General features: G+C 39.6%; 1 protein-coding gene across 6 annotated transcripts in view; it reads right to left on the reverse strand.

The window, feature by feature from the left end:
• MRE11 (MRE11 homolog, double strand break repair nuclease) overlaps window positions 1-20,279 on the reverse strand; it is an 87,796-nt gene that overhangs the window by 14,153 nt on the left and 53,364 nt on the right. For all 6 annotated transcript variants that reach the window (XM_064288830.1, XM_064288833.1, XM_064288832.1 and 3 more), the window contains 2 exons: window positions 5,509-5,567; window positions 3,423-3,490 (listed from right to left, as the gene is read on the reverse strand). In XM_064288830.1, coding sequence (XP_064144900.1) covers window positions 3,423-3,490; window positions 5,509-5,567 — 127 coding nt within the window. The remainder of the gene's footprint in view (window positions 1-3,422; window positions 3,491-5,508; window positions 5,568-20,279) is intronic.

A 20,279-nucleotide genomic window follows, 5' to 3' on the forward strand; every position in this document is an offset into this window, starting at 1 on the left:
CACGTCCACCCCCCTCCACTGAAAGGTATTTTTGTGAGGGCACTATGCTAATTTTTTTTTTACACCAACATGTAAAAGAAATCGACATGGTGGCACTTATGAAAAGTTGGGTGTGGTTGGCAAACAAATGAAAAAAGTGCAGGTTATTTGCATAAAAACTACAGTACATCACCAAGCCTTTCTTCCTAGTTCACCTCAGTCTGGAAGCTCCACTGAACCCTGTTCGGCATGATTGCAATAAGCAAGTCTTCACTGACAGGTGAGCAGTGCCTGCCCATGATATCCTGCATACTGTTGACAGTGAGTGGATTCCCACTCCTAACGACCCGATAGGACAGAGCAGAACTGCTCTGCCAGTTGCCAAGGAGCACTTGGTGGACTGGAACTGCCGAGCTTTCGGTCAGGAGCTGTAGCGCTTAACCACTATGCCACCAGGGTTTCCAGCACGGAAGGTGAGAATTCTGCCACTGAACAACCAGTAAAAAAATAAGGCCCCCATATTAGCGAAACTTCCCCATTCTGCTCAACTACTGGTCCACTACTGAAAAAAAAACAAACTAACAAAAAAACAGAAAGCTGGGCCTGATCATATGTGTGTGTTTTAATTTACAAAGGCAGGAACAACCAAACAAGTATTCTCAAAGAGATTCCTCCTTCAATGCCTGAGATATCCCAATATTCTTCTAGGAAATCTTTTCCCAAAGTGAATTTCAGGTGGGTTTCCATCAACTGGAACCAAAGGAGTCCCGTTTAATACACATAACTCAGCTTAAGGAATTCAAGTAAACCTTTGTAGGAGCTAAAAGAACTCCCTTAACTGCCTACGCCACAAATACATGAACCAACCTGAACTATGCCAATCTGGTATTTTTTATTCCTTCTACAAAGGCCAGAACTTATTTCTTCAACTCTATACACATCTGAATTTTCCTCATGTCTCTCTTGTTGCTTCTCTTCTGCTTTACCTAAGCACTAAAAGCTGAAATCCCAGGATTAGAACATCCGCTCTCATCGCTTTCAATTTTTCTCTTCCAAGGTGATCCCACCCATTTCAATGGCTTTAAATACCATCTATACACTGTTGATAAGTAATTTAGGTACTAGTCCAAACCTCTCATCTGAGTTCTGGAATCATGTATCCAACTGCCCATTATGGAAATATCTCCTCCTGAAAATTTCATAGGCATCTCAAACTTTACATGTTTAAAGTCTGAGCTTTGATTCCCTTTGTCCCCTTCAAAAATCTGCTTCTTTCTTCTTTTTTTTGCCCTTGAGCACTACCTAACTGCTCAAGCAGGTAACCTGGAAATTAATCATGGTTCCTCACTCTCCCTCACTCCAAACATTCCATCTACCCCAAGTTCTGCCATGACTACTTTCAAAAATGTACTTCCTGAAACCATCTATTCTCTCCGTTTCCGCCATCCCACCCTGGTGCAAGCCTCCATCATTTCTCTTACCTGGACTATCTACAATAATCTCCTTTCTGGTCAGCCTGTTTCAACTCTTGTCCTCCCACATCCATAAGGATCCTTTATAAATGTGAATCAGATCATGTACTCCTCTCTTGAAATCCTTCACTGACTTCCCACTGCATTTATAATAAAGTCCAAAACCCTTACCATGCTCACTTGTTCCTGCTTATGATTTACCCCCGACTCTCCTCTCCAACTTCATCTCATACCACCTCTCTTTCCACCACGCTTTAGCCATATTAGTTAGCTCCTCGATCACACTGAGCTTGCTTCTTGCCCAGGAGTCTTTTCATATGCTTTTCCCTCTGCTTTTTGCAAGGCCAAGTCTCCCTTATTCTGAAACTTTCAGCTTAAGTGTAACCTCCTCACAGGCTTTCCCTGATCAAGTACATACCTACTCCTGCTGACATTACTCTTTTTTATTGCACCTTGTTCATTTCCATCAAAGCATTCTTACACATCTGTTGATCATCAGCTCAAATGTCAGCTTCTTTGTGAAATCTGCGATGACCTTTCCCAGAAAGGCATTGGCACTTGTTAGACTTCACTGAATCAGCTGCTGTCGAGACGGTCTGATTCTGACCTATGGCAACTCCACGTGTGTCAGAGTAGCACTGAGCTCCACAGGATTTTTAATGGCTGATTTTCAGAAGCAGATTGCCAGGCCTTTCCTCTGAGGTGCCTCTGAGTATATCTGAACTTCAATTATTTGTACCACCCCAGGACTACAAAGGTTTTATTGTACTTGAATAAAGCATTTATCTTGGTAGAATATAGTGCCCTGTAATTAGCATACCAGTAAAGTGTAAATTCCTTGAAGGGAGGGACATTTCTTTCATCTTTCTATATCCCTAGCACCTAAGAAAAAAAAAAAGCACCTAGCATAATATTAAACTGAATAAGTATGTGGATGTGGAACTACATTTACCAGTTTTTCAAACACAGGCTCTTAGTTCACATAAAAAGTATATTCTTGATGGGGTCAGTATCACCCCAGGAATGAAAATTGGTTCCTGGGAGAGGTGGAAAATCTTAGATATCAAAATGGTTTTTGGATTCCCAAGTGCATCTCTACTTGATAAAAATCTCATTATTTAGTATATAATGTCTTTCATAAGGGAGAAATTAAATTTATCTTATTTTAATTAATTTAATCAAATTTTACTTTTCTCCTTACATATTGAAGAAAGATTGAGCTCATAAACAAATGTTTGAGATAATGGTCTAACTGGGACTAGCGGGATTCTGGAGGTCATGGTCGCCAGGCCCTTTGTTAGCTCAAAACTGGGACCATTCTCGAAGCCAACTCTTCAGACAGGTGTTGGAGTGGACTATCAGACAGAAAATGATACTGGTGAGGAGTGAGCTTCTTGGCTCAAGTAGACACATGAAACTATATGGGCAGCTTCTGTCTGGAGTCAAGATGAGAAGGCAGACGGGGACAGAAGCTGGCTGAATGGACACAAGGAATACAGGGGGGAGAGAAGTGTGCTGTCTCATAGCAAGGTGTATATAAGTTTTGTATGAGACATTGACTTGATTTGTAAGCTTTCACTTAAAGCACAATTAAAAAAAAAATGTTTGAGAAATATCAACATAAAATTTTTTCTTCAAACTCCCCCGTATTTCTAAAACTCTTGCTCATGTCATTGCTCTCAGCTAGGATCATCAGTTCTCTATCAAGAAAATCACTGGGTAATAAAGACAAAAGGAAACAAACTATAGGTTACTTAAATTTTCAATAAAAACACTTATAATAATGCTGTATCGACTCTACAGAATAGTTCTTGGTCTTTTTTTTTTTTTTTGGTATATTTCTCCACATACTTTATTTGTTGAAAAGAAATCTGTTAAATTTCTATGGCATAGAAAAATGTATAGGTGTAGAATTCTGGATCATTTTTCAAGTTCTCAGATGTTTCTTTTTGCAGTAAAACACTGTCCTACCTTTGATCTGTTTTTGACGAGGTGGGAAAAATGTCGTCTTCCTCATCTGACTGCTCCACTTCAATCACCTGAGGGAAAAGACAAAACAGGAGTTTTTGTGGGAATGGAACCATCTCAGTAAAAATGGATCTTAAGGTGTTTTTTAAAAAAACATACAAAAAGGCCATAAGGAGGCAGAAGCCATGTAAGCAGCAACCTCCAGAACCAAAGCCCAGCCCTGCCCTCCCCCAGTGTCGTCTTCATTCACAACGGGTCTTCTGATCTATAGCTCTGGGCGCGCTTCCCTCCTGGCCATCACAGCAGCCCAGGTGTCTAAAGCGACATCCAGCTAGATCGGTAAACGGCTCCCTAAGCTCATGTGCTGACAGTGCCCGCTGCTTTTCTTCTTGGATCCTGATGTGAAGCTAGACCACCAACGTTCAGCGTCCAATTTTAAATGAGGTAAAGACCACATTGGAAGTGCTGTATATTTGTATTTCTGTTACATCTGTCCCTGTTAAATGCCATTTTTTAGTTTTAAGTCCAAATGAAGATATTTGATTCTATCATTCAAATCCTAGCTATTCCTCTACGTTTTTGTTATCCTGATGTTTGCTAAACATATCAGCTATGTCTTCATCTATGGAGAAAAAGCGCAGATAAGGATGAATTCAAGGAGAGAATACTGGAAAAGAACACCCAAGGACTCCCCTCCAGGCTGAAAGATTAAGCAAGTCATTAAGTGCAATTGTTCAAGCAGCTATGAATCCAGACAATATTTCTGTATCTTGTGCATAAATTATAAGGAGATTGTCTTGTGTGCCTTGAAGGAATCAAATGCATTCAACATCCTCCTGATTTACCACTGTGCAATCTCAATCAAAAAATGTAAAGAAAAAGTCGGTTTGGCATGACTTGGCTCTTTTTGAACTCATATTCTTGCCTTATGATAGAAAAATGCACACATGATAATAAATTTATTTTCAGATATGTTCATCTTGAAGCAATAGCTAGGCAATAGTTGACTGCAAATAATTAAATGGAGCTAAGGATAAAAGTATTATTTTTTTATAAAAAAGGGTAAAAGTTACCACTGGTATACTCAATATAAGCAGATAACAGCCAGATTTTAAAAAAAGGAGGAAAAAGATAATGTTAAGAGAGAGAAAAGAGCAAGACTAGAATCAGGACAGGGAAGATTTCAACGTATCTGTTGATCACCAGCAGTCAGTTGTGCCAAAAGCTTAAGAGATCTAGAAGCAATGAAATACGAGAAAAGGCTACTGGGGGAGTATAATACAGAGCAGTGGTTCCCAACTGGGAGCCATTTTATATCCCCCTCTACTCTGGGGGCATTTGGCAAGATCTAGAGACTTTTTTGATTGTCATGACTAGGGGAAGGGTTGCTATTGGCATCCAGTGGGCAGAGGCCAAGGATGCTGCTTAACATCCTACAACGCATAAGACTGGCCCCACAACAAAGAACTGTCCGATCCAAAATGTCAATAGAGCTGCTGTTGAGAAACCCTGATCAAGATGGAAGAGTATTGGCTCCGGAGTTAAAATACGTGGCTTTTGAGAGGGAGGTAATAGGAGAGACAAGCCCACACTGGACTCTTCTTGGAATTCAAAAGTAGAGCAAAAGGCTCTTAAATGAAGGCTCTAACATAAATCTATAGTGAAGAACACAGAGGTCCTTAGATTCTTACTCTTAAATGCGTCTCAATTATCAGCTATTTGGACACAAGCCAGAGTATTATGAGAGCGTAAGTGGCGAGAGGAACTCAGATATAAGTAAAACCTCTATATGCACTGAGCTCACCTTCAATATTAGCATGCCATGCATCGGTCCTCTTCGTTCAACACTGTTATCCATAAAAATACACATATATTTACGGATTTCCAATCATAAGACCCATTATTTAAAATAAAACAAAAATAAAAGCACAAATTCTAGAAGCTCTCAGGTCTAAATGATGAACAAGCTTCTCTCCAGCTTTAATATTCTACCCTTTTTCTTTTCTTTTTTTTTTTGGTAGATCCAAGAATTAACACTTGATAATGAAGGATTTTAAACACAAAAGCTTTTTTTTTTTTTTTCCCTTACCTCTGAATAATTCTTAGTAGCAGCATTACCGGAGGGCTGTTGTCTTGCAGGTTTAAAGACTAGGATAAAAAAAATGAAACACTCACTAGGTTATTCTTAAAATAACTTAAAAATCTGCACGTTTCTTTAGCTAAAGATCTTTCAGTCCTCTCTGCAATCAGCCATGATGATTAATTATAAAACCATCTTAATTTTTTTTTATTCTGGAGATTTTTGTTAACTGTTGTTGTTGTTACTTTCAACTCATAGCGACCCTATGTACCAGAGTACAAAATACTGCCCCGTCCCGCACCACGCTCAACAATCATTGTTACGTTTGAGCCCACTGCTACAGCCACTGTTTCAATTCACCTCGTTGATGGCCTTCCTCTTTTCTGCTGACCCTGTACTTTACCAAGCATGATGTCCCTCTCCAGGGACTGATCCCTCCTGAAATGTCCAAATTATGTAACACACAGTCTCGCCATCCTTGCTTCTAAGGAGCATTCTGATTGTACTTCTTCCAAGATGCATCTGTTCACTTTTTTGGCAGTCCATGGTATATTCAACATTCTTCTCCAACACCACAATTCAAAGGCGTCAATGCTTCTTTGGTCTTCATTATTCATTGTCCAGCTTTTGCATGCATATGATGCGACTGAAAATACCATGGCTTGGGTCAGCCGCACCTTAGTCTTCAAGGTGACATCTTTGCTTTTCAACACTTCAAAGAGGTCTTTTGCAGGAGATTTGCACAATGCAACGTGTCTTTTGATTTCCTGACTGCTGCTTCCACAGGTGTCGATTGTGGATCTAAGTAAAATGAAATTCTTGAGAGGCGGGGCCAAGATGGCAGACTAGGTAGACGCTACCTCAGATCCCTCTTGCAACAAAGACTCGGAAAAACAAGTGAATCGATCACATACATAACAATCTACGAACCCTGAACAACAAACACACATTTAGAGATGGAAAACGAACAAATACGGGGAAGCAGTGACTGTTTTCGGAGACTGGAGCCAGCGTCCCAGTCAGCGGATTTTCTGGAAAAACTAGTTTCCCAGTGATGGCTCGGAGACAGCAGTCCATATCAAACCACATAAAGAAGCAGACCATGACAGCTTCTACAACCCCCCAAACTAAAGAATCAAAATATTTCCCAAATGAAGATACAATCCTGGAATTATCAGATACAGAATATAAAAAACTAATTTACAGAATGCTTCAAGACATCAGAAACGAAATAAGGCAAACTGCAGAAAAAGCCAAGGAACACACTGATAAAACAGTTGAAGAACTCAAAAAGATTATTCAAGAACATAGTGGAAAAATTAGTAAGTTGCAAGAATCCATAGAGAGACAGCATGTAGAAATCCAAAAGATTAACAATAAAATAACAGAATTAGACAACGCAAAAGGAAGTCAGAAGAGCAGACTCGAGCAATTAGAATGCAGACTGGGACATCTGGAGGACCAGGGAATTGACACCAACATAGTTGAAAAAAAATCAGATAAAAGAATTTTAAAAAAATGAAGAAACCCTAAGAATCATGTGGGACTCTATCAAGGAGGATAACTTGCGTGTGATTGGAGTCCCAGAACAGGGAGGGATAACAGAAAACACAGAGAAAATACTTGAAGATCTCCTGACAGAAAACTTCCCTGACATCATGAAAGACGAAAGGATATCTATCCAAGATGCTCATCGAACCCCATTTAAGATTGATCCAAAAAGAAAAACACCAAGACATATTATCATCAAACTTGCCAAAACCAAAGATAAAGAGAAAATTTTAAAAGCAGCCAGGGAGAAAAGAAAGGTCTCCTTCAAGGGAGAATCAATAAGAATAAGTTCAGACTACTCAGCAGAAACCATGCAGGCAAGAAGGGAATGGGACGACATATACAGAGCACTGAAGGAGAAAAACTGCCAGCCCAGGATCTTATATCCAGCAAAAACCTCTCTGAAATATGAAGGCGAAATTAAGATATTTACAGATAAACACAAGTTTAGAGAATTTACAAAAACCAAACCAAAGCTACAAGAAATACTAAAGGACATTGTTTGGTCAGAAAACAATAATATCAGATACCAGCACAACACAAGGTCACAAAACAGAACATCCTGATATCAACTCAAATAGGGAAATCACAAAAACAAATTAAGATTAATTAAAAAAAAAAAAAAAGCTCATAACAGGGAATCACTGAAGTCAATATGTAAAAGATCGCAATAATCAAAAAGAGAGACTAAATACAGGTGGCACAGAACTGCCATATGGAGAGTCATACAAGGCGATATAGAACAATACAAGTTAGGTTTTTACTTAGAAAAATAGGGGTAAATAATAAGGTAACCACAAAGAGGTATAACAACTCCAAAACTCAAGATAAAAGCCAAGAAAAACGTTAACGACTCAACAAACATAAAGGCAAACACTACGAAAATGAGGATCTCACAATTTACTAAGAAAAATGTCTCAGCACAAAAAAGTATGTGGAAAAATGAAATTGTCAACAACACACATAAAAAGGTATCAAAATGACAACACTAAACACTTATTTATCTATAATGACGCTGAATGTAAATGGACTAAATGCACCAATAAAGAGACAGAGAGTCTCGGACTGGATAAAGAAACACGATCTGTCTATATGCTGCCTACAAGAGACACACCTCAGACTTAGAGACACAAACAAACTAAAGCTCAAAGGATGGAAAAAAATATATCAAGCAAACAATAAGCAAAAAAGAAGAGGAGTAGCAATATTAATTTCTGACAAAATAGACTTTAGACTTAAATCCACCACAAAGGATAAAGAAGGACACTACATAATGATAAAAGGGACAATTGATCAGGAAGACACAACCATATTAAATATTTATGCACCCAATCACAGGGCTGCAAGATACATAAATCAAATTTTAACAGAACTGAAAAGTGAGATAAACACCTCCACAATTATAGTAGGAGACTTCAACACACCACTTTCAGAGAAGGACAGGACATCCAGTAAGAAGCTCAATAGGGACATGGAAGACCTAATTACAACAATCAACCAATTTGACCTCATTGACTTATACAGAACTCTCCACCCAACTGCTGCAAAGTATACTTTTTTTTCTAGCGCACATGGAACATTCTCTAGAATAGAAGACATACTAGGTCATAAAACAAACCTTTGCAGAATCTAAAACATCGAAATATTACAATGCATCTTCTCAGACCACAAGGCAATAAAACTAGAAATCAATAACAGAAAAACTGGGGAAAAGAAATCAAATACTTGGAAACTGAACAACACCCTCCTGAAAAAAGACTGGGTTATAGAAGACATCGAGGAGGGAATAAGGAAATTCATAGAATGCAACCAGAATGAAAATACTTCCTATCAAAACCTCTGGGACACAGCAAAAGCAGTGCTCAGAGGCCAATTTCTATCGATAAATGCACACATACAAAAAGAAGAAAGAGCCAAAATCAGAAAACTGTTCCCACAACTTGAACAAATAGAAAGTGAGCAACAAAAGAATCCATCAGGCACCAGAAGAAAACAAATAATAAAAATTAGAGCTGAACTAAATAAATTAGAGAACAGAAAAACAACTGAAAGAATTAACAAAGCCAAAAGCTGGTTCTTTGAAAAAATTAACAAAACTGAGAAACCACTGGCTAGACTGACTAAAAAAATACAGGAAAGGAAACAAATAACCCAAATAAGAAACGAGAAGGACCACATCACAACAGAACCGAATGAAATTAAAAGAATCATATCAGATTATTATGAAAAATTGTACTCTAAAAAATTTGCAAACCTACAAGAAATGGATGAATTCCTGGAAAAACACTATCTACCTAAACTAACACATTCAGAAGTAGAACAACTAAATAGACCCATAACAAAAAAAGAGATTGAAACGGTAATCAAAAAACTCCCAACAAAAAAAGCCCTGGCCCGGACGGCTTCACTGCAGAGTTCTACCAAACTTTCAGAGAAGAGTTAACACCACTACTACTAAAGGTATTTCAAAGCATAGAAAATGACGGAATACTACCCAACTCATTCTATGAAGCCACCATCTCCCTGATACCAAAACCAGGTAAAGACATTACAAAAAAAGAAAATTACAGAACTATATCCCTCATGAACATAGATGCAAAAATCCTCAACAAAATTCTAGCCAATAGAATCCAACAACATATCAAAAAAATAATTCACCACGATCAAGTGGGATTTATACCAGGTATGCAAAGCTGGTTTAATATCAGAAAAACCATTAATGTAATCCACCACATAAATAAAACAAAAGACAAAAACCACATGATCTTATCAATTGATGCAGAAAAGGCATCTGACAAAGTCCAACACCCTTTTATGATAAAAACTCTCACCAAAATAGGAATTGAAGGAAAATTCCTCAACATAATAAAAGGCATCTATGCAAAGCCAACAGCCAACATCACTCTAAATGGAGAGAACCTGAAAGCATTTCCCTTGAGAACGGGAACCAGACAAGGATGCCCTTTATCACCGCTCTTATTCAACATTGTGCTAGAAGTCCTAGCCAGGTCAATTAGGCTAGACAAAGAAATAAAGGGCATCCGGATTGGCGAGGAGGAAGTAAAATTATGTCTATTTGCAGATGACATGATCTTATACACAGAAAACCCTAAGGAATCCTCCAGGAAACTACTGAAACTAATAGAAGAGTTTGGCAGAGTCTCAGGTTATAAGATAAACATACAAAAATCACTTGGATTCCTCTACATCAACAAAAAGAACATCGAAGAGGAAATCACCAAATCAATACCATTCACAGTAGCCCCCAAGAAGATAAAATACTTAGGAATAAATCTTACCAAGGATGTAAAAGACCTATACAAAGAAAACTACAAAGCTCTACTACAAGAAATTCAAAAGGACATACTTAAGTGGAAAAACATACCTTGCTCATGGATAGGAAGACTTAACATAGTAAAAATGTGTATTCTACCCAAAGCCATCTAAACATACAATGCACTTCCGATCCAAATTCCAATGTCATTTTTTAAGGTGATAGAGAAACAAATCACCAATTTCATATGGAAGGGAAAGAAGCCTCGGATAAGCAAAGCATTACTGAAAAAGAAGAAGAAAGTGGGAGGCCTCACTCTACCTGATTTCAGAACCTATTATACAGCCACAGTAGTCAAAACAGCCTGGTACTGGTACAACAACAGGCACATAGACCAATGGAACAGAACTGAGAACCCAGATATAAATCCATCCACGTATGAGCAGCTGATATTTGACAAAGGCCCAGTGTCAGGTAATTGGGGAAAAGATAGTCTTTTTAACAAATGGTGCTGCCATAACTGGATATCCATTTGCAAAAAAATGAAACAGGACCCATACCTCACACCATGCACAAAAACTAACTCCAAGTGGATCAAAGACCTAAACATAAAGACTAAAACGATAAAGATCATGGAAGAAAAAACAGGGACAACCCTAGGAGCCCTAACACAAGGCATAAACAGAATACAAAACATTACCAAAAATGACGAAGAGAAACCAAGTAACTGGGAGCTCCTAAAAACCAAACACCTATGCTCATCTAAAGACTTCACCAAAAGAGTAAAAAGACCACCCACAGACTGGGAAAGAATTTTCAGCTATGACATCTCCAACCAGCGCCTGATCTCTAAAATCTACATGATTCTGTCAAAACTCAACCACAAAAAGACAAACAACCCAATCAAGAAGTGGGCAAATGATATGAACACACACTTCACTAAAGAAGATATTCAGGCAGCTAACAGATACATGAGAAAATGCTCTTGATCATTAGCCATTAGAGAAATGTAGATTAAAACTACGATGAGATTCCATCTCACTCCAACAAGGCTGGCATTAATCCAAAAAACACAAAATAATAAATGTTGGAGAGGCTGCGGAGAGATTGGAACTCTTATACACTGCTGGTGGGAATGTAAAATGGTACAACCACTTTGGAAATCTATCTGGCGTTATCTTAAACAGTTAGAAATAGAACTACCATACAACCCAGAAATCCCACTCCTCGGAATATACCCTAGAGAAACAAGAGCCTTCACACAAACAGATATATGCATACCCATGTTTATTGCAGCTCTGTTTACAATAGCAAAAAGCTGGAAGCAACCAAGGTGTCCATCAACAGATGAATGGGTAAATAAATTGTGGTATATTCACACAATGGAATACTACGCATCGATAAAGAACAGTGACGAATCTGTGAAACATTTCGTAACATGGAGGAATCTGGAAGGCATTATGCTGAGCGAAATCAGTCAGAGGCAAAAGGACAAATATTGTATAAGACCACTATTATAAGATCTTGAGAAATAGTATAAACTGAGAAGAACACATACTTTTGTGGTTACGAGGCGGGGAGGGAGGGAGGGAGGGAGAGGGTTTTTTACTGATTAATTAGCAGATAAGAACTGCTTTAGGTGAAGGGAAGGATAACACTCAATACATGGAAGGTCAGCTCAATTGGACTGGACTGGACCAAAAGCAAAGAAGTTTCCGGGATAAACTGAATACTTCAAAGGTCAGCGGAGCAAGGGCGGGGGTTTGGGAACCATGGTTTAAGGGGACTTCTAAGTCAATTGGCAAAATAATTCTATTTTGAAAACATTCTGCATCCCACTTTGAAATGTGGCGTCTGGGGTCTTAAATGCTAACAAGCCGCCATCTAAGATGCATCAATTGGTCTCAACCCACCTGGAGCAAAGGAGAATGAAGAACACCAAGGTCACACGACAACTAAGAGCCCAAGAGAGAGAAGGGGCCACATGAACCAGAGACCTACATTATCCTGAGACCAGAAGAACTAGTTGGTGCCTGGCCACAATCGATGACTGCCCTCACAGGGAGCACAACAGAGAACCCCTGAGGGAGCAGGGGATCAGTGAGATGGAGACCCCAAATTCTCATAAAAAACCATACTTAATGGTCTGGCTGTGACTAGAGAAATCCCGGCGGTCATGGTCCCCAAACCTTCTGTTGGCACAGGATGGGGACCATCCCCGAAGACGATTCATCAGACATGAAAGGGACTGGACAGTGGGTGGGAGAGAGATGCTGATGAAGAGTAAGCTAATTATATCAGGTGGACACTTGAGACTGTGTTGGCACCTCCTGTCTGGAGGGGGGATGGGAGGATAGAGAGAGTTGGAGGCTGGCAAAGTTCTCATGAAAGGAGAGACCTGGAAGGGCTGACTCATTAGGGGGAGAGCAAGTGGGAGTAAGGAGTAAGATGTATATTAACTTATATGTGACAGACTGACTTGATTTGTAAACGTTCACTTGAAGCTCAATAAAAGTTAATAATAAAAAAAAAAATGAAATTCTTGACAACTTCAATCTTTTCTCTGTTTATCATGATATTACTCAATGGTCCAGCTGTGAGGATTTTTGTTTTCTTTATGTTGAGGTGTAATCCATATGAAGACTGTGGTATTTGATCTTCATCAGTAAGTACTTCAAGTCCTCTTCACTTTCCGCAAGCAAGGTTGTGTTATCTGCATAATGCAGGTGGTTAATAAGTCTTCCTCCAATCCTGATGCTCTGTTCATCTTCATATAGTCCAGCTTCTCGCATTATTTGCTCAGCATACAGACTGAACAGGTCCGGTGAAAGGATACAACTCTGATGCACACCTTTCCTGACTAAACCACGCAGTATCCCCTTGTTCTGCCCAAATAACTGCCTCTTGATCTATGTACAGGTTCTGGAGTTCCTATTCTTCTCAATGATATCCATACTTTGTTATGATTCACACAGTTGAATGCCTTTGAGTAGTCAATAAAACACAGGTAAACATCCGTCTGGTATTCTCTGCTTTCAGCCAAGATCTATCTGACATCAGCAACCATATCCCTGGTTCCACATTCTCTTCTGAATCTGGCCAGAATCTCTGGTAGTTCTCTGTCAATATACTGCTGCAACCACTTTTGAATGATCTTCAGCAAAATTTTGCTTGCATGTGATGTTAATGATATTGGTCGATAATTTCCACATTCAGTTGGATCACCTTTCTCAGAAACAGGCATAAATATGAGATCTCTTCCAGTCGGTCAGCCAGGTAGCTGTCTTCCAAATTTCTTGGCATAGATGAGTAAGCACTTCCAGTGCTGCATCCATTTGTTGAAACATCTCAATCGATACTCCCTCAATTCTTGGAGCCTTGTTTTTTGGCAATGCCTTCAATGCAGCTTGGACTTCTTCCTTCAGTACCATCGGTTCCTGATCATATGCTATCCCTTGAAACGGTTAAACGTCAACCAATTCTTTTTGATATAATGACTCTGTATTCCTTCCATCTTCTTTTGATGCTTGCTGTGTCGTTTAATATTATTCCCATAGAATCTTTCACTACTGCAACTTGGGCTTGAATTTTTTCTTCGGTTCTTTCAGCTTGAGAAATGCCGAGTGGGCTCTTCCCTTTTGGTTTTCTATCTCCAGCTCTTTGCCCATGTCATTATAATACCTTACTTTGTCTTCTCGAGACGCCCTTTGAAATCTTCGGTTCTTTTTTTCATCATTTCTTCCGTTTGCTTTAGCTGCTCGACTTTCAAGAGAAAGTTTGAGTCTCTTCTGACATCCATTTTGGTCTTCTCTTTCTTTCCTGTCTTTTTAATGACCTCTTGCTTTCTTCATGTACAATGCACTTGATGTCATTCCACAACTCTCTGATCTCGGTCATTACTGTTCAATGTGTCAAATCTATTCTTGAGATGGTCTCTAAATTCAGGTGGGATCTACTCAAGGTCATACTTTGGCTCTCCTTGACTTGTTCTAATTTTCTTCAGTTTCAGCTTTAACTTGCATATGTGCAATTGATGGTCTGTTCCACAGTCAGTCTTGAGCCTTGTTCTGACTAATGATGTTGAGCTTTTCCATTGAGTCCTTCCACAAATGTAGTCGATTTGATCCCTGTGTATTTCGTCTGGCAAAGTCTATGCATACAGTCACCGTTTATGTTGTCGAAAAAAGGTATTTGCAATGAAGAAGTCGTCGGTCTTGCAAAATTCTATCATGCAATACTCTGGCATTGTTTCTATCACCAAGGCCGTATTTTCCAACTATAGATCCTTCTTTGTTTCCGACTTTCGCATTTCAATCACCAGTAATTATCAATGCATCCCAATTGCACATTCAGTCAATTTCAGACTGCAGAAGCTGGTAAAAATCTTCAATTTCTTCATCTTTGGCCTTAGTGGCTGGTGTGTAAATTTGAATAATAGTCGTATTAACTGGTCTTGCTTGTAGCTGTATGGATACTATCCTATCACTGACAGAACTGTAGTTCAGGAGAGATCTGGAAATGTTTTTTTTTTTTGATGATGAATGCAACGCCATTCCTCTGCAAGCTGTCATTCCCTGCATTGTAGACCATATGACTATCTGATTGAATATGGTCAGTACCAGTCAATTTAATGATGTTTATGCATTCCATTTCATTTTTGACGATTTACAATTTTCCCAGATTCATACTTTGTACATTCCAGGTTCCGATTATTAATGGATGTTTGCAGCTGTTTCTTCTCATATTGAGTTGGGCCGCATCAGTAAATGAAGGTCCCAGAAGCTTTACTCCACCCACATCATCAAGGTCGACTCTACTTTGAGGAGGCAGCTCTTCCCCAGTCATTTTTTGAGTACCTTCCAACCTGGGGGCTCATCTTCCAGCACTGTATCAGACAATGTTCCGCTGCTATTTATAAGGTTTTCATTGACTAATTCTTTTCAGAAATAGACTACCGAGTCCTTCTTCCTAGTCTGTCTTATTCTGGAACCTCAGCTGAAACCTGTCCACCATGGGTGACCCTGCTGGTATCTGAATACTGGTGGCATAGCTTCAAGCAACATGCAAGCCCCCACAGTATGACAAACTGATAGACACGTGGAGGCAGATGGAATTATTTGTTCAAATGACGCAATGCCTAGCTGACAGTCTCATATGATTTCCCAGCTTATCTGAATATAGTAACAAGCCCATAACCTGTTGCCGTCGAGTCCGACTCATAGCGACCCTATAGAACAGGGTAGAACTGCCCCATAGAGTTTCCAAGGAGCGCTTGGTGGATTTGAACTGCTGATCCTTTGGTTTGCAGCCACAGCACTTAATCACTGCACCACCAGAGTTTCCACAGTAACAAGCAGTGTTCATAAATACACTCACGCTAAAAAATATTTTGCAGAAAAATACCCAAAGGATAAAATCTGATCATCTGACTGAATTCCAAATATACTGACGGTAAGCCTCAAATGGGCTTCATTCATGAAACCCATCAAGAAAGAACCAGCCCTAACTTCTTCCTGCTTTGTAGTCTGTGAATCCTTTCCCTGTGGCTGTGTTAGGAGCCGTGTCGTTCCATAGGAACTTCCTTATCTCCTCCACACTGTTAGCCATATTCAATACCAGAAGCGGGATACACCAGAAGGGGAATTCCAGAAAACAGCATACCTTTTATTCCATTAGAAACCTTTCCTTGGAATCCTTAACTTTTTTAGCTTTATAAACTTGGCCAGAAACTTGAAGCTTAGCTCTTTATCTTTCCCCTTGAGACCACAGCCTAGAATAAACCTTGAATAGTCAATTACAGGTTTATTTTTGCCTAAGCATTACCAGTTTGCTAAAAAAGTAAAATCTGCAAAAACTGGAACCTGTGTAAGACAGAAACCTGTCACAGTAGGAAAACACAAATACTTCCCACTAAAACGAGCAATGGAAAAGTGGTGAGACTGCACCTTGTCAAAGGTAGAAAACTTGTAAGGCCCAGAAAAACAAGGTAGTCCCATCAAATTCTAGTTCTCCCAGATTTTACTGTATATAAAAGTGTCTCCCCTAAGACAACCCCCAAATCAAGCAGGGCAAGGACGAAAAGACAGAGACTTGAAAAACCCAAAACACTCAAAATATTGTGCAAAGTCAAAAATTCTTCTAGTCAGGAAACCTCAAGAATATTTCTAGCTAGACCACCTTTTATGATTAACTCATTCTTCCCAGTCCAGGTTCTATCCCTGCTCATGTGATGTCTACCTGAAAAGGGAAAGGAAAGGCAGGAGCAATTATTGTCCTGATATCCTACTCTACTCAAAAGGCTAGACGGGCAACTGAATAAAAAAGCCAGTGACCTGTGATGCTTCCAAGGACTATTTCTGCTCAATAATTATTCACTAAATGACTCTTCAAACTCTGAGATGCATGAAAATAGGAACACTCCTTTCTTGTAGCAAAATATGAATAAATGTTTGTGACATAAATTAAGTTCATCAGAAAAATAAGCACTGAATTTTATGAGGAAGGCAATATAACATGGGGGTGAGGAGCTCTGGTTTTGGAGTGAAACTCATTGACTTAATAGCTGGGTGACTATTGGTTAAGCTCCCTGGATTCTTGAAGCCTCAATTTCCTCACCTGCAAAATAATGTTAATACTTCATGCCGAAAGCTGTTCAAAGGATAAAAACAGGTGTTCATGTAAATTGCATTCACAAGTGCCTAGAAGAGAGTAAGCCTCCCAACAAATGTAGCTACTAGAAGTTGCAGCAGATTCAGCAGATGGTAGCCATGGTGGCAAATGCAATGTAAAAGCAGTGACTTAAGAGGTAACTTTTACTTGCTTGGTCATAGTGTTTTTCAGACTAACTTCAATGGAAAAATCTGAGTTGTCAACTTTTTTATTTATAACTGCTGTGGGCTAAAAGCATAATTTCTATGTTTCCCAATAAAATTCCAGTACAATAATCTTCATACTCCATGAAGCTTGTATAAGAGGATTTAATCTTTACCTTTTCATTCTTCATTTGTAATATGAATCTAGATGTTATAGTTTTTTGTTTTATTAACTTTTATTGAGCTTCAAGTGAACGTTTACAAATCAAGTCAGACTGTCACATATAAGTTTATATACACCTTACTCCGTACTCCCACTTGCTCTCCCCCTAATGAGTCAGCCCTTCCAGTCTCTCCTTTCGTGACAATTTTGCCAGCTTCCAACTCTCTCTATCCTCCCATTCCCTCTCCAGACAGGAGATGCCAACACAGTCTCAAGTGACCACTTGATATAATTAGCTCACTCTTCATCAGCATCTCTCTCCTACCCATTGTCCAGTCCCTTTCATGTCTGATGAGTTGTCTTCGGGGATGGTTCCTGTCCTGTGCCAACAGAAGGTTTGGGGACCATGACCGCCGGGATTCCTCTAGTCTCAGTCAGACCATTAAGTATGTTCTTTTTATGTGAATTTGGGGTCTGCATCCCACTGATCTCCTGCTCCCTCAGGGGTTCTCTGTTGCGCTCCCTGTCAGGGCAGTCATCGATTGTGGCCAGGCACCAACTAGTTCTTCTGGTCTCAGGATGATGTAGGTCTCTGGTTCATGTGGCCCCTTCTGTCTCTTGGGCTCTTAGTTGTTGTGTGACCTTGGTGTTCTTCATTCTCCTTTGCGCCAGGTGGGTTGAGACCAATTCATGCATCTTAGATGGCAGCTTGTTAGCATTTAAGACCCCAGACACCACATTTCAAAGTGGGATGCAGGATGTTTTCATAATAGAATTATTTTGTAGATGTTATAGTTTTAAAGTTGCTTTTGTCCCAGAGTTATGGCAAGTATAGTTAGGACCCCATCGTTATTTTGTCAGACTTAAAAAACACTTAATTCTAACCTGATAAGGAATGTTTTATACATTCATATTAAAAAATCAGTTTCATTTATCAAAAAGGAGTTCAATATCCATCAGATGTATTAACAAAGCCAATAAATAAAATCAATTTTTTAAAAAAAGAAATTTAGGTCAATAATTTATGAAATATCTATATTCACAAATTTATTGAAAACACTGCAACGCTGTCACTAACACAAATAGCAGCAATCATCTGTGAGTTCTTATTAGGTGCTGTGCTCAGTACTGTATATACATAAGCTCATTTAATATTTATATAACTACTTTATATCACCGATTTTATAGATGAGGCTTATAAAATAACAAGTTTACACTTGCTGAGGGTTTACTATGCAGAGACACTGTGTCAGGAACTTCACATGCAATTTCTCATTAATCCTCAAAATAACCCAACGAGGTAGATACAATCATTACCCCACCTTACAGATCTGGACACTGAGGCTTAGAAAGTTTAAGTAAACTGCCGCAGGGCACACAGCTAACAAACTGAGGTGTCAGAATGCAAACCAAGGTCTTTCTGACTTCAGAACCAAGCTCTCTACTTTCACGCTGTACAGTCTGTAAGTAACTGTTACTCAGTCATTCCCAAGCATCTACTCTGTGGCAGCCCGTCACACAACGATGAACAAGAATGGTGCCGATCCTGTTCTCCCAGCGCACACAGCGCAACAGCACTGAGCTGCAGGGTGAAGAGCTGGCCTGCTGAACCAGGTCTGACCCTAGACGTCCCGGACTTAAACACGATTCTAGGCTGCAAAAGGCATCACAGTCACATTTGGGCCTGAAACGTCACTCAGGAAATCTTAAGTTTCATATTGATTTGGTTCACTTTTTTTCCCCCCCAGTTGCCGTTGAGTCAATTCCAACTCATGGGGAACCCCTGTGTGTCATAGTAGAACTGTGGTCCATAGGATTTTCAATGGATGCTTTTTCTTTTTACTGTGCTTTAAGTTTACAAGTCAGTCTGTCATACAAAAATTTGTATACACCTTGCTATATACTCCTAGTTGCTCTCCCCCTAATGAGACAGCACACTCCTTCTCTCTACCCTGTATTCCCATGTCCATTCAGCCAGCTTCTGTCCCCCTCTGCCTTCTCATCTCCCCTCCAGGCAGGAGCTGCCCATATAGTCTCATGTGTCTATCTGAGTCAAGAAGCTCACCCTTCCCCAGTATCATTTTCTATCTTATAGTCCAATCCAATCCCTGTCTGAAGAGTTGGCTTTGGGAATGGTTCCAGTCTTGGACTAACAGAAGATCTGGGGACCATGACCTTCAGGGTCCTTCTAGTCTCAGTCAGACCATTAAGTCTGGTCTTTTTATGAGAATTTGAGGTCTGCATCCCACTGCTCTCCTGCTCCATCAGGGATTCTCTGTTGTGTTCTCTGTCATGGCAGTCACTGGTTGTAGCCGGGCACCATCTAGTTCTTCTGGTCTCGGGCTGATGGAGTCTCTGATTTATGTGGCCCTTTCTGTCTCTTGGGCTCGTATTTACCTTGTGCCTTTGGTGTTCTCCATTCTCCTTTGATCCAGGTGGGTTGAGACCAATCGACGCATCTTAGATGGCCACTTGCTAGCATTTAAGACCCCAGATGCCACTCTCCAGAGTGGGATAAAGAATGTTTTCTTAATAGATTTTATTATGCCAACTGACCTAGACGTCCCCTGAAACCATGGTTCCCAAACCTCCGCCCTTGCTATACTGGCCTTCAAAGCATTTGGTTTATTCAGGAAACTTCTTTGCTTCTGGTTTAATCCAGTTGTGCTGACCTCTCCTGTGTTGTGTGTTGTCTTTCCCTTCACCTAAAATATTTCTTGTCTACTATCTGATTAGTGAATACCCCTCTCCCTCCCTCCCCTCTCTCGTAACCATCAAAGAATATTTTCTTCTCTGTTTAAACTATTTCTCGAGTTCTTATAACAGTAGTCTCATACAATATTTGTCCTTTTGCAACTGACTAATTTCACTCAGCATAATGCCTTCCAGATTCCTCCATGTTATGAAATGTTTCACAGGTTCATCATTGTTCTTTACTGATGCATAGTATTCCACTGTGTGAATATACCATAATTTATCC

This window comes from Loxodonta africana, chromosome 7, assembly GCF_030014295.1.
Source record: "Loxodonta africana isolate mLoxAfr1 chromosome 7, mLoxAfr1.hap2, whole genome shotgun sequence".
Classification (NCBI taxonomy): domain Eukaryota; kingdom Metazoa; phylum Chordata; class Mammalia; order Proboscidea; family Elephantidae; genus Loxodonta; species Loxodonta africana.